The 18,382-nt window shown below is 39.4% G+C and overlaps 1 protein-coding gene across 1 annotated transcript in view; it reads right to left on the reverse strand.

The window, feature by feature from the left end:
• Nucleotides 1–18,382, reverse strand: part of PARD3B (par-3 family cell polarity regulator beta) — a 658,517-nt gene that overhangs the window by 274,808 nt on the left and 365,327 nt on the right. The window contains exons 11-12 of the mRNA XM_054043471.1: nucleotides 14,231–14,416; nucleotides 3,723–3,893 (exon numbers count right to left, since the gene is read on the reverse strand). Of these exons, the coding sequence (XP_053899446.1) occupies nucleotides 3,723–3,893; nucleotides 14,231–14,416 (357 nt within the window). The remainder of the gene's footprint in view (nucleotides 1–3,722; nucleotides 3,894–14,230; nucleotides 14,417–18,382) is intronic.

The following is an 18,382-nucleotide window of genomic DNA, read 5'->3' on the forward strand; positions in this document are numbered from 1 at the left end:
TCCATTTAATGCCTCTTGACATGTCTTCTGTTTTACGTCGCATTACCCAGTCGATGGCAATGTTGAAGAGGATTGCAGACATGACACACCCCGACGTATTTCTGTTTTGACTTCAAAACTGAGCTCACTGTGATCAACACTGCATGTAAAGTTGAAATAGAAGCTTTTGATGACGTTGATTATATAGAAAGGAATTCCATATGCCCACAGAATGCACCATAAGCTGGTCCCGTGGATGCTACCAAAAGCCTTCTTAAAGTCTATGAAATGTATGTAGAGTTGCCGTTGCATTCTAAGCACTGTTCTATTATGTTTCGTAGCGTGAAGATCTGATCTGTGCATTCACGCCCTTTCCAAAAACCAGCTTGCTCTTTTCTCAGAACACTATCAGCTGTCTTTGATATACACTGGACTATGATCTTACACAATACTTTGCTTGGCACAGATAAACGTGTGATACCACGCCAGTTATTACAATCACTGAGAGTTCATTTCTTCGGTATCTTCACTATAACCCCACTGGTCCACTCATCTGGCACTTTTCCCCTTTCTCAGACTGATGTAAATAGAGGGGTCGGGATAGATGCAGCTAATTTAGGATTTACCTTCAAAAATTCTGCATTCAAGTTATCCTTGCCAGAAGCTTTCCCATTTTTTAAGGATTTGATGGCTTGAATGATCTCTTCCTTAGTTGGGGTATCTGTGTTGATATCAAGATCTTCTTCTGCCTCCTGGATGTTTGCTTTCTCTTTAGGTGGCTCCCTGTTCAGCAATTCTTTGAAATGCTCTGTCCAGTGCATTTCTTGTTCTTTTTCGATTGTTAGCAGGTGTCCTTGTTTGTCCCTGATGAGAGTGTTTGTTGGTGTCTGCCATTTACCACTGATAAGCCCCATCATTTTGTAGACGGTTCCTTGTTCACCACAAGCAGCTGCATCCTCTGCTTGTGTTGCCAGATTATCAATATAATGCAGTTTGTCTGCTCTCACAAGGCGTTTGACCTCCCAGTGTGCCTTGCTATACTGCTCATGGTATTTGTCCTTTTGCTTCGGGGATTTTGTGTCTAAAACTTTTTTCTTCAGGGTTAGTATGGTGTTCCATGTGCTGGGTGTAACCCACTACTTCCTTCTCTTCTGCCTGTAGCCTAGACAGGCTTCACTGCTCTGTTTATAAATTGCTGTTACTTTGTCCAACTTCTTGTTGATCTCCTCATCTGCATTCCCCTTCTCTTCATCAAGTGCTTCAAACCTGTTCTTTAACTGCAGACCAAAGGCTCTCTGTATTTCAAGGGACTTTAGCTTGTCAATATCATAATGTCTCTGTCCCTTGTTTGGTGGACCCACACTTCTCAGTTTTAGCTTGATGGAAGCTGTCACAAGGTGGTGATGGCTGCCAACATCTGCCCCCCTTCTCACTTTCGCATCTGTCAGTGAGCGTTGCCATTTGCCATTGATCATTACATGGTTCTTGTTTTGCCTGATAAGACTAGTGATTTTCCAGAGAAAGACAGGCTGGCCATAAGGCCACCTTTACTAAGACCACTTCATCAATTTTGAGAGCCTACTGGTGACAACACAGAGACAGCTACAGACCTAGTCTCATAAGCTTCTTCTTTTCTTTCAGTAGCCACTGGCCAAATAACATGTTGACTGTTTTCCCCTCCACCTCATTAGAATGTTCCATTCACAGACAGTTAAATAGTATATTCAGAGTCTCTTTATTATGGGGAACACCCATGGTTAACAATTGTACATGCCTCCGGTGTACCAGAATTCTTTAAGTTACATTGGGAAGATTTAACACTTATTCCTTATGCCAAGTGATCCACATCTATTACCTTTTGCAAGTATAATGCCGGCTAAAATCAACCCCTGCACTGATACAAACTACTACTACTAAATTAAAGATGGGGACCCACTGGGAGAGGCAGCCTTAAATTAACAAAAACCACCCCCCCAAAAAAATCTGCTTTTCCAGCTCTTTGATAAATGACACAATCGATATCCCAACAACTGATCAGTAACCAGCTTAATTAGAGTATTCAGCTTGTAAAACAGAGCTGTCATGGAAGGCCTCCATTAGTGTCCTGACCAATAAAACAAATAATGGATTTTAAAACATATTCTGCTTATACGAAGCTGGAATGTAGCAGGCAGGAAACAGTTTTGGGGAAGGGAAAGAATGGGTCATGGCCCATTTTGCTATAGTCTCCAGCCTCAAATGGAATTACAATTGAACCTCGAGCACATTCTATAAAAATTAATTTCTGTTTAAAATGAATTTGATTCAATCAAGAGCTCATTATGTATTCTTCACAGGGCATGTGTCAGAATTGTTTATGTGTTTCATACATCTGGGTAATGTATAAAACTATATACTCTGACTATGAAAAGCAGCTTCTTGTATTTTTATTACATCAATAATTCAGTTGTAGTATTTTTGCCAAAGTTGACTTTTTAAAAATAGAAGGTAGCAATGATAAGCTTTCTTTCTAGTTTTCTCAGTCGGTGGATTATCATTCATACTTCATCAGAACACAGAATAAATATAAATGCATAATACTAGTTTTACATAAGGTACAGACCATGAAAGATAACTGCAGTTGAATCAATTTGCTTTCTTAAATTTAAGTATAATAACCCTAGAATATGCTTTCAACCTGTCTAGAGTGGTGTCACCATTGATTGTCTAATTGTGGTAATAAGACTATAAAGGGTCTATGTCTCCTACAGGAAAAGATTTGAAAATATTAGCCAGTAATCTCAGAAAATGCCCCAGGTAAAGTACACACTTGCTTTCCTTGTCTCCCCTCTGCTGTGTCACAGTGTATCCACATGAGACAGCCTTTGTGAAAAGCAACTTCCCAGTGCAGTAACAGTATAAAATTTAGCAATTTTTTTTTTTAATGTCAATCCAGGTGGGAGGTAAAGCAAGTTTAAATATAACTAGTGAAGTGGAATCTACCATATAGAGTTAACTGTTCACAGCTTAAGGGAAGACAGCTTCCCTTCCCCAGAACCACCATTCTCTCTTATCTTTTATATATAAATACATACACAAAATATTATTCTCAAACATTCACCCAGAGTACTATCACGTGATTTCTAAAGGCCCTTTTTTCTTTTTGATCTTAATCACAGTTGTATCTGTTTCTTGTGAACAGTATATATATTGAAAATCCACTAAAAAAATTGTTATTTAAAAGTGAACGTTAAAATTAGTGTGACGGGTGGATAAGCACCTCCAGAAGCCAAGGGCAGACAGCATATTTCTTTACAAGAATAGTAAAGGCACACAGACTGATCGTTTACCTCATTTCCTAGAGCTGAGTTCAAAAAATTCAAGAACTCAAAACTGTAGTAACTTTTTTAAAAAGTGGCTTTGCTTAATGCAAGTACTAATGCGCTCTTTTGAATCAGTGCAGGGATGTGCCAGGTTTAGGAAGTCAGAACTATAATTTAAATGAGTTTATTTTTTAAGTGTTAGTTAAAGCCATACGGTGAGTGAAATTGTAACCCCATTGAAACCAATTAGGGGGTTTGCCATTGACTTCAATGAGGCCAAGATTTTTCACCCAGTATCTTTAAGACGCACATAGAAATAGGAAGATATTTTCAAAATGGTGGATGGAGAATTGCCCCAATAGCTATTATTAATGGAACTGTGAATACAATACTTTGCTTACCACAAGGAGGTCTAACTCATGAACAAGTTTTTTGCATCACCTGCATTTGTCTCTCCAGTCTCCTGAGAACCACCAACTGAATCATCCCGCGAATGTTCCCTTCCATAGACATGGAACGTCTCAGTGTCTCCATGGCTTCATGGTTGGATTTCCCCAGAAGAGACTCTCCATTCACTGCAATCAGCTGGTCATTTATTCGCAGGCGGCCATCCTAGAAGGCAACCAAAAATATTAAAGTAATACCATGTAGGGGCAACATATATAGGAGAGCAAGATACAGTCATGTTTCTTTCTTAGAAGCTACATACAATCCAGTTGTAAATATCACCAAGTCTATGTAAAAAGTCTAGGTAGCGCTAGCTGGCCAATTCCCAGTATTTGAGAAGTACAGTTCACGAGACAATTACAAAAGCATAGGCACTTTGTGCCAGTCCTAAAGAGAAGAAAATGGGAATATGGACTCTGGGATAGAGAACTTATACCACATCTGTTAGTATCAGTTGTACAACCAAGAATGAACATTGCAGCATATTTTTAAATTCTGTGCATCTGTTGTCAGAATCTGCTAAGAAATGATACAGCTCCACAAATTACTCTGTCCTATAGTGCTCATCATGCCATAGTTAATATGCCACCATATAAGGAAGTGTTCTCATACAGAATGGTCACTAAGACGAAAGCATCCACATTTTAATGAAAAGCTCTTCATGTATTTTAACAGCTAACCGTGCTGCCAATAACAAAATTGAAGTTGTGCCATCTAGAGTGGTTTGTGTTTTTGAAGAAATCCATTCACTTTCATTGCCAGAGTTTGCTGACAGCTGTAGGCATAATAAACGTATGGACACTTATTTTCTGCCTTTACTAGGCATATTGGTACTTTTATTAATATCTGTGAATGATTTTTTTGTTTCTGTATGCAGAGAATACAGAGAAATAAAAATACAGAGAAATTCTGCTGATCAAGAATTGAAGGTTTCTCTTAGGCTTTGTCTACACTGCCACTTTACAGCGCTGAAACTTTCGTGCTCAGGGGTGTAAAAAAAACACCCCCCTGAGCGATGCAAGTTTCATAGCTGTAAAGTGGCAGTGTAGACAGTGCACCAGCGCTGGGAGCCGCGCCCCCAGCACTGGTAACTACTCCCCTCATGGGGGTGGGTTTTTTTTATAGCGTTGGGAGAGCTCTCCCAGCACTGGTGCCGTGACTACAAAGCCATGTTAAAGCGCTACGTTGGTAGTGAAGACATACCCATAGAGTTCAGTCAGTTCACAACTATCAAGTTGGTGTCAGAACTCTGAAAGAAGAAAAAGAAAGGGGTGAGACTGAAGAAATCTATCATGAATGGGAAGAAGGGCTGAAAGAATAGCAGGAAAGGAAGTGGGACCAAAAAATCATTAGCTGGCTTAAAATGAATTTGGTTCACTTATACACTAACAAATTTATTAGAGCATAAGCTTTCGTGGACTACAGCCCACTTCTTCGGATGCATATAGAATGGAACATATAATGAGGAGATATATATACACACATACAGAGAGCATAAACAGGTGGGAGTTGTCTTACCAACTCTGAGAGGCCAATTAATTAAGAGAAAAAAAACTTTTGAAGTGATAATCAAGCTAGCCGAGTACAGACAGTGTGATAAGAAGTGTGAGAGTACTTACAAGGGGAGATAGAGTCAACGTTTGTAATGGCTCAGCCATTCCCAGTCCTTATTCAAACCGGAGTTGATTGTGTCTAGTTTGCAGATCAATTCTAGCTCTGCAGTCTCTCTTTGGAGTCTGTTTTTGAAGTTTTTCTGTTGTAATATAGCCACCCGCAGGTCTGTCACTGAATGACCAGACAGGTTAAAGTGTTCTCCCACTGGTTTTTGAGTATTTTGATTCCTGATGTCAGATTTGTGTCCATTAATTCTTTTGCGTAGAGACTGTCCGGTTTGGCCAATGTACATGGCAGAGGGGCATTGCTGGCACATGATGGCATATATCACATTGGTAGATGTGCAGGTGAACGTTGACTCTATCTCCCCTTGTAAGTACTCTCACACTTCTTATCACACTGTCTGTACTCGGCTAGCTTGATTATCACTTCAAAAGTTTTTTTTCTCTTAATTAATTGGCCTCTCAGAGTTGGTAAGACAACTCCCACCTGTTTATGCTCTCTGTATGTGTGTATATATATCTCCTCATTATATGTTCCATTCTATATGCATCCGAAGAAGTGGGCTGTAGTCCACGAAAGCTTATGCTCTAATAAATTTGTTAGTCTCTAAGGTGCCACAAGTACTCCTGTTCTTCTTTTTGCGGATACAGACTAACACGGCTGTTACTCTGAAACTTGGTTCACTTATGTGTTCTTCATAATGCCCTCATCAGAACTGTTTATACATCTCATAGCTGTGCAGTCCAAAATGTGTATACTTTTCCATTTTTATTTTTCTATCACATGGATGTTCAGTTAACTCTTGTAGCATTGCTGCCAGGTCTAACTAAATGATTTTTGTGTGAGCGACAGTAGCCATGTTAAACCCAGTTTTCTTAAGTATTATTTTAGCTGGAACTGGGAATCAATCATTGTTACCAGAGCAGGGTACGATGAGAAAGCACTGTCATAGTACTAAACGGAACAATAGAGGCCAGAAAAGGAAAATAAACAGGAAGGGACTAGGAGGAAGGAGAGGACTGAAAGATGAGTGAAACAATGAGGGAGGGTGAAAGGACAGAAGAAAATAAGGATGATTTTGACCTTTGTAGAGAGGGACCAGGAAAAGAGCACAGGAAGCAGTAGTACCATTTGGGAGGAATATAATGGAAAACACTCCATTGTTTGTGTTTGATGCCAACATAAATTTACATATAGCCAAAGGAATATGCTAGCTCCACCCTTCCACCCCATACAAAAAATGGTGCCTTAGGATATGTGAAGGTGAAAAGAATTAACACTTTGGGACAGGGCCCTTGATTACTTGCACATCAGTTATAATTCCTTTGTACCCTAATAAAATTCACTGAAAATAATGATTCCCTTGATTTCAAGGGGAGCATGAGGGGAAAAAAGCCGCCTTTTTGTAAGCCTCTAAAGATTTTGATTTTTTTTTTTTAAACAGATTCATATACTTCTCGTACAATCCCATACTCTCTTTCCTGTTCTGTGCATATATCTGTGAGTAAGCCCTCTTGCTTAAAAATCTGTTGAAGCTGCTTTCACAAATATGTACAAGTACACACTCGACATTTTCAAATTTTAGCCTACATACAGGAATATGCCAATAAATTATTTTTAATTAATCAGTACAGTCTTAGAAACTCCTGTACTGTCAGGTTTTTGCTTTGCAATTCTTTCATGTGAGATTTAGTATTTCTGCAAATGTTGGCTGTCTTTTATAAAGTCAGTTCTTAAAAGCTCTTTTGACCTCTTTAAATGTGGTAGGCTTAAATGCAAAGCTCATGACATGATGGACTGAATAAAAGCAAAGTAGTCCTACATGTTTTACAATGCAGTGCATTTAGAACTACTAAACCATTCCACCAAAGATAATAAACAGTTGGAAGGCAGCTGAATACTGTTTTTGCAGGGGATCAGGAGAAAGTTATTTAGCACAGAGACTTTCTGTGATTTTGAGAAGTGGGGAAAATGTTTGAACAACCCTCAAACTCAGATTTGCACATTACTGGTGTTATGGTCTAGTGTTAGTACACTGTACTGCACGATAATCCACTTGGCTCAAGACAAGCTACATGTTTGTGCTGCTGTACAGTATTTGTACTTTTCCTTTTATCTCTAAAAGATTTCTTTCTGCCTTTTGATTAGGAAAACAACTTTTAGAGTCTGAACAAATCAGGTATTTTTTCATTCTATCTTTGAACCTGCAAGTGGGCCACAGTCATTAAGAATGAAATTAATGTCCCCTGGCATAGTCTGAGTAAATGTGATTTATGTGGGTAATCAAAGCAAAAGGGAAATTTATGGCCACCTCTATTTGTAGGCAGGCCACAGGACACTTAGCATTTTGACTGAAATAGTGGCCATGGCACTGTATTCTCCTATGTGGAGTTTGCCCCCTTAAATCACACTCTGGCCACTCCCTGGGACCACCTTTGACCTTCTTCCCTCTGAGTGAACTGTTCCTGGCATTCAGTGCAGCCATTCTGTTCCCTGACCCACCCCATACAATTAACTACTAATATTTACATTACTATTGCATCTAGAGCCTCTGAAGAGACTTGGACTCCATTGTGTTGGATGTGGTACAAACATACAGGAAGAAACAATCTCTGCCCTGAAAAGCTTACAGTAGTAGTTCTACTGCATTTCCGCTACAGAGGAGGATGTGTGTAGGAGGAGCAGGATTCCATACCAAGTGCCCTGCCAATATGTACAAGACAGGAAATTGAAAACAATACAATTAAAGAGGGATAGGATGCATCTAAGCACATTCATCTCAATAGCATCTTAGCATCTTGTCCTCAGATGAAAGCATCTTTAGCATCCTGTCCTATATAACTGCAAATGTCATGTACATTGGTAATACCTCACTTATAGCTATTGAAGCCAAAGAGTACATTCTTTGCAAAAATCACAAAAGGATGTTGATGTGGGCCATTAAAGAGCAATCATCAAGTAGAACAGTGGTTTAATCTTGTACGGTTCTTTAAATGCATCAGGATTCTTATTAGGATTATTAAGTTTTTCCATGTCACTAATTTTTTTTTAAGACACTAACGGCTGGAGGACTTAAGTTATCCAATGATCACTAGGTATTCTGGTGGTCTCTGTGGGTAAACTGCATGAGTTGGGATTCTCTAAAAATCTATAAGATATATAAAAATTAGCCTAAAGATTTCAATTTCCCCCTACATTTTCCACAATTTATTTACTGGGTTTCTTCACTGCCTGCTCAAACAAGTGAGTTAAATCACTGTGCTAAAATTTCAGAAGTCATTGAAAAATGTTGGCCCATCTTCAGACCTTCTGTCCAGACTGATAAGAGATAATACTAACCAACCAAATTGTTTGCATTTTGTACATAACCTAATACATTCTTTTCATTCTGGAAAATAGACATCAGTGAAAGAAGTCTCAAACTCTGACACTTTAAAGACATTTGGACAGCATAAAAAGGCACTTTCCATGAATAAATATCCAATTTGTAGCACTACATCTATTGCAATGCTGAGACAAATTTGTTGGTCTCTTGCTGGTATGTGTGATCTATAAAAGGGTAAGAAATAATCTGATGACTTCAAGCTGATCTGCAAATCCTGAATCCATGCTCTTCTGAAGACCAATTGTGATTGTGTGGGAGGAGGTTGTTTTTCAAAACTGTAACATCTAACAATATAACAAAGACCAGATTCGTTTTTACATTCCAGCCACAAAAGTGAGATACTGAGATCATCCTCATGCCTAAAGGGTTATGAACATCTTGATTTTGCAGTAGTCACAATTTCACAAAAGAACCTTGGTTTACTGAAAAGCAATACATGTGCTTAAATCCAAGTGTTTTTGGTTCTAGAATCTAGTACAATAAACTGCAGGGGGAAATGCTCAGAATAAGTGCAAATTTGAATTTAAAATTCCCAATACATAAAGCTTTTAACATAAATGTTAGAAGTCCTGATTTACACACACACACACACACACACACACACACACACACACACACACACACTCTTTTTAAATTGATGCAAGGAAATTTATAGTTGTTCACAGTTGGGTGTCGACTGTTCTGTGCAAGATATCCAACCACAGGAACATAGAGAATTGGAAACTCAGAAAGAGTAGCTTTATTTACATAATACAATTAAGGTTGGTGTGGTGACTTGGCTGTATCATACTGGGCTACTCTGAAGAAGATCCAGACTTGGGAGTGACTGTGGGACTTGCTATCTGTGTCAGTAGAAGGCTGTTTTCATAGTGCATAGAAAGTTCCCACTACCTTTGCTCTAAACAGGAGGGAGGAGCTAGCCAGTTGGTAGTCAGAGAATAGCTTTGGGTTGTATGTCCAGCAACAGCATGAGTGTGTCTGTCTGTCTGAGGAAGTCCCTCGGCTTTATAGGAATACCTGGCTTCTTTGTTCCTCCAAAAGTTATGTTCCTTATATCAACAGCTATACGAGTTCTGATACTCTTTACATTATCTTTCCACGTTTGCTTTGTCTAACTCATTTATCATTCTGTTCCAAGCAGGTGTGGACAATGAGCAACCTCTTTTTGGATTGCCCCCTTCCATTGCTGCATGTTATTCCTCCTTGTGAAAGGACGTTTTGTATCCAGTCTGGTTTTAAGGGTTGTACTGGCCCTAATGTAACAACTTGTGAAATGGAACTTTTGTTAACAGGTCATTTGGGTGGTTCATGCCTAGAGCATTGTAAGCAGATTTTGCCCAGTAGTTAATAGTGCATTCATATATAAGTACAGTGAGAGGAAGGATGGTCCAGTGATTAGCCTGGGACTTGGGAGACCAGGATTCAATTCCCTACCCTTTGTGACTTTGGCCAAGTTACTGTGTCTCTCAGTGACCCATCTATAAAATGAGGATAATAGCACTGTGGTCAGGCTGCATTATCATAGATTAAAATCTATTAAAATCTTTAACATACAATTTAGTACCACCTCCATAGATCCATTTCTGATACAGCTATCTATCCCAAAGTACTGCGCTAGCAACTATACAGGTGGGAAAAGAAACAAGCAGTGACCTTAGAATGAAAGAAATTATATGTATTCTTTCCCTTATGTTCTTTATAATTTCACTCTCTACAAAGGGAAATGTACTGTTATAAACAACAGCAACGGAAAGAGTTGGGGAGATGATGGGAGGAATTTGGCAGACGTGTTAATTGTTAATATTTTAGTTTAAATCTGTTATATATGTTTCTAACTATACATGGATTCACAATACTACAATAAACAAAGTTTAAAACCCTCTCTCAATTCTAGAACTGGAGAACAGGGAAAAATGCTCATCCCATTGTTGGTAAAAGGGGAGTAGGTCATGTGGGTAAAATTCTGATGCTTGAAACCCCAGCAAAGAAAAACAAACTTTGTTTCTTGGTTAATCAATTTTCTTGCTGTCACAAAAACAACCCCCTTCCTTTTTGGAAAGGTAAATAAAGGCAACTAAGTATTAAACAATCATATAAAGGCTAAAGCCTTGATTGATGCCATCTGGCATTTAATACCAGCTGTAAATATGTGGTTGTGTAGTTTTTAATGTTGTGAATTGTCTTACTCAGCAGGCTAGTGTCAGGAGAGGAATTTACACAAACTGAATTAAAGGTGTTTCTACAGAAAATAGAATTGTTCGGATCTGCTGAGATAACACAAAAGAAAATATTACATTATAGATCCAAAAGAGCTAAACGTATTACATGACAAGATGATTAAGACTCTTGTTTTTAATTTCACTAAAGCTATCTCTATTCAAATTTTATTTGGTGAATTTGCTGCCAATAAATTTCCTAAACATTAGCAAGTTATTCAAGTGCTTTTTAATCAAAAAAGTGAACAAGAGTCCTTACTTCCATGAGAGAGATGAACAAGTCATAATGTTGTGATTTATCAGTTTGTGTTCAGCTCAGACATCAGTTCTATGCAACTGTTGTTAACCTCAACTAAGGCATGCTTTGTCCATAATACTAACAATATTTTGATTGGCAAGGAATAAGAATATGACAAACTAGGTTTCCACTGACAGTTCAGATTGAATACATTATTCTCTATCTCACAGGCTTGCTGAATTTTTATTCTTGTAAACACTAAATAAGTTTGTAATTTCATTGTCTTTACACTGCTTTATGGGTCCAGCGGTGTCACCCTTGGAACTCTGGAAAGACTAAAAGCAGCCCAGAGAGAATGCTACATGCAATACGCTATTACAGAAATGCCCTAATGCAGCGGTGTCCAAACTTTTCCTGTCATGCCCTCCCCGCCCCCCTACCAGTAATGGAATCCCCTCCATTACGGCACAGTTGGCTCAACAGAGGAGTTTGGGCTGAAGGTGCAGCTGGGGGCTGAACTATCCAGGTTCTTACACCGCACTGCACTGTGGAGTCTAAACACCTTCCAGAGCACCTTACCAGATCGGCATTCATTCTGACAGACCTTGCTAGGTATGCGAATTCAGGGCTTTCGGTCTCAAACTCTAGCAAGTCTACATGCAATACGCTATTACAGAAATGCCCTAATGCAGCGGTGTCCAAACTTTTCCTGTCATGCCCTCCCCGCCCCCCTACCAGTAATGGAATCCCCTCCATTACGGCACAGTTGGCTCAGCAGAGGAGTTTGGGCTGAAGGTGCAGCTGGGGGCTGAACTCGGGATGGGGGAGGAGCTGGGGCTAGAGGCGGAGATGGCCTGGCAGTGGAGTGGGGGCAGAGTGGAGTTATGGCTGGGGGCAGAGTGGGGCTGGGTGGCAGCCCTTGCCCCCCCTCCCCCGTAGGGGCTGCCCAGGCCTCGCCACTCGTCCAGGCCTCGCCACTCCTCCACCCCCCCAAAAAAAGTTCCTACGCACCCCTCTAGCGGGGCATGCACCACAATTTGGACATCACTGCCCTAATGGCTCAGTAGTTAAGGCTGTTTTGAGTTCTTCACTTAAAGCAAGGTATGAATCCCTTAATTAAAACAGGAACATTCACAGAAATCACTCTCAAAAATGGGCTTTTGCAAGAACTGTAATCTTCTATGGCACTTCACACTTTTAAGTGCCACTGTGGTACAATTCAAAAAGGTTTAAAATCGCTTTTTTCAGGTTTCCACCGATTTTTTTTCCCCCAAGGTCACATAACATCACAATCTCAAGTCACAAATGTACAATTTCACAAGGGTTTCAACTTGCATTAAAGCCCAACCTGGAGTTATTTGTGAGGAAAAATAAAAATATAAAATGTGATTTGGTTTTTCTGTTATAACTTTGTTTTGGTTTGTTTTCTTGCGCCATGGAGGCTGGCAGAGTACTGAATGTTCACAGCCAGCTTCGGTTGCTTCCCAGGTCATGAGGAAGGCCACCTCCCCATCTGACAATCCTATCCAGGTTCTTACACCGCACTGCACTGTGGAGTCTAAACACCTTCCAGAGCACCTTACCAGATCGGCATTCATTCTGACAGACCTTGCTAGGTATGCGAATTCAGGGCTTTCGGTCTCAAACTCTAGCAAGTCTACAAAAAATTAAGGGGAATGGGTGATTTAGAGGATGACAGATAACAAGGAAGCCGCAACTTCAGAGGGTACAGAAGGCACCTATAAAGGTCGGGGACAAAGGTGGAATGAGAAGGCAGCATAGGGGGCACAGGGACAGAGAAACACCTTTCTCCCTGTTAGACATTTTAAGCATGCAAAGTTTAGCACTTTCAACTTGGAAAAAGAGCTTGCCTGAACTATCTTCCTTCCTTCACATTCCATGAAGCTATAAATCCCCCCTCAACACACACACCCCATATATAAAAATCTACAAGCAGAAGAGGCCACTGCAGTACCCACCATTGCTATGGTGTGCCTCATGACATCTACCAGAGCTTAGTTTTCCCCCTTCAGTACTTACCCACCAGGACTACTTAAAACTTTTGTTGTTAAAACAAAACCACCACACACCAAGGAAATTCTCACACCAAAAATGCCATTAACGTACAGTTAAAGTTGCTCGAGTGTATTTCCTATCAGCACAAATTAAAAATCAAGGAAATCACCAGTTTAGGCAATATTAACATCCAAACAAACCTCAATTCACATCTTTTACCCCCACCAAATACAATCACAGACTCCTCAACTCTAAGGGCTTGTCTTCACCACCCGCCCGGATCGGCGGATAGAAATCGATCTCTTGGGGATCGATTTATCGCGTCTCGTCGGGATGCGATAATCGATCCCCGAATCGAACCAGCCCAGGTAGGAGTAAGCGCCGTCGACGGGGGAGCCGCAGCGGTCGATTTGCCGTCGTCCTCACAGCGGGGTAAATCGGATCAGATACGTCGAATTCAGCTACGCTATTCCTGTAGCTGAATTTGCGTATCTAAAATCGATCCCCCCCGTAGTGTAGACGTAGCCTGAGACAAAGAGTGGACTTTTCAAAAATGCCTATGTGATGAAGGAGGCCTAAGTCCTCTTCACGTAGGGCACTTTTGGAAATTCTACCCAAATCCCATTTCACTCCAAAATACACTAACCACAAAGCTCACAGTCAATTCCGCAAAAGTTCACTCAAATGCACAGCCTTAATTCTGACATCACTGTAAAAAAAAGTAGAAAAATATACATTTTTTTTCAATACAAGTATGCATCTTTGTAAGATCTTTTTATAGAGTAAAGAAACACTTGAGCAATCTTAACTATGAGGTAAATATTGGTGTGTGAGCTAAATATATATATATTTATATATGTTAATGTACATGGGATATTATGTGATGTGTTGGAATTAGCACTATTTAGAAGAGCATTCCAGTAATTTTCTGGAAGTTAGAAGATAAGAACTCTCTTAATAAAAACTCCTAGAAGAGCATGTGAACATCTGAATGCTACCAGAGACAAGAGCTAATAGAATTCTTCCATACCTTAAAAGCTGCACCTCCATGGATAATGGATTTGATGAAAATCCCAAGGTCAGCCCCAGTCTCCCGAGATTTGTTGCCTTTCAAGCTGACACCAAGTCCAGCAGAACCTGAATCATTCAGGGGTATCTCAAAGGTCAGCTGTTCTGTGGTCTCCAGTGAAAGAATACTGCAGTTGGGCTCTCCTTTCTGTTGGAGAAATTGAAAGATGAAACCAGTGGAAGAAAAAAAAAAAAAAAGAGAATATTAACACAGTGCATTCTAGGTTTCCCAGATCTAAACCTTTGGACAGGTTCACGTAACTAAAAATAGTTTTACGCCATAGTTCCTTTATCTAGTCAATAGCTTTTGGGCTATTGCCTATGATTTGGTCACATGATTTTGTGACCTAATATATATGATTAAAAATATTTATAAATATGATTACATAGAATATGGAAACACTTCAGTTCAAGGTACTACAAGTTTGATGCTGCAAGACATTTAAGGCGAAGGACTCTGCATTTCAAACATATACAAACAGCTACATTAAAAATGTACTCATATAATTCCCACTGCCCTTACATGTAGCGCTCACTGATTTTAATAGGAGTTGTGTGGTTAGATTTCATACCGCTCTAAGTAAAATCCTTAAAAAATTATTGCACCCTTAGTGGATGAATTGGTGCATGCTTTGGATATCTTTTAAAGTTTGGAGCAGCAGGGTAAGAAACAAAATTAATAGAAAAATGGTATATGGAGAAAAATACCATTTTAAAAAGCAGAACATGAAGTTAGCATTTCTCAAAGGTGCTGGACTGAAGTCCTCTGTTAATCCACGCAGGAAGTGGGCACCATACTGGAAGTGGGAGTGGAAACTTCTCAACACTGTCTTGCCAATGTTCCTCAAACCTAACTTGGAGGTATAGTAGAACCTCAGAGTTACAAACACCAGAATTAGGAACTGACCAATCAGCCATTTGGAACCGGAAGTACACAATCGGGCAGCAGCAGAGACCAAAAAAAGCAAATACAGCACAGTACTGTGTTAAACACACACTAGTAAAAAAAAATAAAGGGAAAGTTTAAAAAAAATATTTGGCAAGATAAGGAAAATGTTTCTATGCTTGTTTAATTTAAATTAAGATAGCCTACAAGCTGCATTTTTCTTCTGCACAGTAAAGTTTCAAAGTTGTATTAAGTCAATGTTCAATTGTAAACTTTTGAATGAACAACCATAACGTTTTGTTCAGAGTTACGAACCATTCCCGACGTGTTTGTAACTCAGAGGTTCTACTGTACCACCTCAATGGGTACAAGGAAGTTCACGCCCCACCCCCTTGCCATCTCTGCTGAGATTGTCCACACAGTATCAATGTGTGGCAGTCGTGGGGCTGGTTTCTGGATAATCATAATGATTCCTTTATGACCTTAAAGTTTATTATTTGGTCCAACTGGCAGTGGACTGAGGCCACTAGACAATACATTTAACACCCTACATGGGCAGCAAGAGGTGTGATAAAAAAAGATAAGGGTAAAAACTAAATGTAAGTGAATGTCAACCATTGAAATAGTATCAATTGAATACATGACTCACTTACATGTATCTAAGGTACCACTATTGCTGATGGAGAGTAACTACTGTCTGAGGGAGGGGTCATACTATTCAGTGAGCTAGAACTATAAACCTTGATTCTAATATGTACCATATACAAATATTTATTAAAAATTAATTGCATGAAAGTCAGTTCATTTAATTTAATTGGAAAATACAAAAATGGCACGGTGTTGACACTGATAATTACTGTCTTGATGACTTTAGCTTATCTCCAGTACTCTTGCTCCACTTCTGTGCTCTTGCCTTTGTTCACCTGAAGTACACAACTTTCTGTGGCATTTTTTCTTACATAAGTAATTAACAAAATTATAACATATGGAGGCAACAGTCCTGTAAAAGTTCCCAAAGCCAATGAATAAAAATAAATAAGGGAAACTGGGCTAGAGTGATTAGAGAATATGGTTGGATGTCTGGATTTGTATTGCTTTCAGAGTAGCAGCCGTGTTAGTCTGTATCCGCAAAAAGAACAGGAGTACTTGTGGCACCTTAGAGACTAACACATTTATTAGAGCATAAGCTTTCGTGGACTACAGCCCACTTCTTCGGGTAGTCCACGAAAGCTTATGCTCTAATAAATTTGTTAGTCTCTAAGGTGCCACAAGTACTCCTGTTCTTTTTGTGGATTTGTATTGTCGCCTGTGACAATGACTCATCATATGAGTTCTGTCAAGTCACTTAATCACATGGCCCATGAGCAGCGCCTCAGCCTCACCTCTAGCTGAAGTTAATTAGACTGGATCTTACTGATTAATGATTTGTAGTTATGAAATATATTACCACAATAGGGCTGCTAGGAATCTAATGCTAAGATACGTATCCCACAACGTGGCTCAAAAGAGGGAATCCTTGATCTAAGATGTATTTTGTCCAGCCACAAGAAATCTTAGATGTGGAGCGAACTGAAGCCCAAATCTGACAATCCCAGGATCAGTGTGAGGGAAGATGAGTTTTAGCATCAACACTCAGATATTATGGAGATGAGGCTCTAAATAAATACTGAGAGAGAGAGAGAGAGCGCGAGCGCACATTTGAAATGCGGGAGGAGGGTGGGGAGGGAGGGAGGCGTGGCACTAAATTTTGGACCCAAAGTAAAATACCAACAACAAAAAAATTCTGGCTTCTCACTGAAATATATACCACAACCACACCAAACATCTCAAGTATCTCCTAATGCAATGATAGCACCCCAAATGCCTTATATAAACTGGATCACCTACATTTCTGCCTGCTACTTGCTTGCTGCACCAAATATGAGCTTTATTTTCAACTAACAGCATAGGAAATGGACAGGTAACATCCATGATACCTCATATAATCATATCATTTCACATCATGAATATTGGGTGCACTTGCTGACATCATTCACTTATATAGTCTCTGGGATTTTCTGTCAGTATCCTTTTGGATCACAAAATAAACGGCTGCTGAAACAACACAAAACATAAAACAACTCCCTATCATCATACCAGGCCAGTACAACTGAAACCTTTGTGCCCCCTCAGCACAGTGCAAGGAAGTCTGGCTGTAAGACAGATCTTTATAGTGAAGAAGTTGGAAAATTGCTCATGTCCTTAAATGATGACAGGAGAGACAGCATAGATAAAACAGACTGTTCACTCGTGAACAGCTCTGTCAAGGGGTGTGTGTGTGTGTCTGTGTGTGTGTGTGTGTGTGTGTGTCTGTGTGTGTGTGTGTGTGTGTGTCTGTGTGTGTGTGTGTGTCTGTGTCTTTTCTTCTTTTTTGCCATGTCCCTACAAAGGACAGAATATTTTATAACAGAAGCTGCAAAATGCTGTTAATTCTAGTGGACAACATTACAATAACTAGGCAATTACTTTATATTTGTATGCTATAAATAATAACTACAAACATGTGCTTTATAACATTGTTTCTAAATATAAGTGAGTTCAGTTTTAAACTAGATTCCTATATAAGTAGACTGCTAAAACATGTGAAAAGCTAACCAAACTCTTCAAGTTTTGGACAACATTTTTACATTTATTTAATAAAGGTATTCTGTGAATTAGTGCTTTTCACTAATCCATTGGGTTATCATCTGAGTGCCTAGACATGCTATTTGTATCAAATGAGATTTTAAAATGTGTTCAGTGAGACAAATACTATTTTTTTTTTTTTCAGTATTAGGTTTCTTTCAGCTCTCCTTCAATACCCAGTTTGGAATCCTTATAGTTTCACAACCCTTTCACTGCAGCGCTCTAAGTATTGTGTAATTTTATTATAAGAAAACCTCAGTAAATTAAAGTTCAATTTAAAACAACAGCTGCTTGTACCTATTACTCAAAGAACTCTCCAGACAATCCCCCTAATACCTTTCACAACTGCTCCTTATGCAGTAGAGCTAAATTGGTTTAAAAACTGCCCCTTCTTGGGTGCATATTTACATTCAGCTTTACCCTAAGATCCAGCTAATGAATGCTGACAATCTGGCCCTTTTGGCTGATAGCAAAAAGGAAGTGGTAAACATGGTATCAGAGTGGACATCTGTGTTTGAAAGTAAATGCAAAGCAAACTGAAGTTATGCAAGCAACGAAGGTGGA

This window comes from Malaclemys terrapin, chromosome 11 (genome assembly GCF_027887155.1).
Source record: "Malaclemys terrapin pileata isolate rMalTer1 chromosome 11, rMalTer1.hap1, whole genome shotgun sequence".
Classification (NCBI taxonomy): domain Eukaryota; kingdom Metazoa; phylum Chordata; order Testudines; family Emydidae; genus Malaclemys; species Malaclemys terrapin.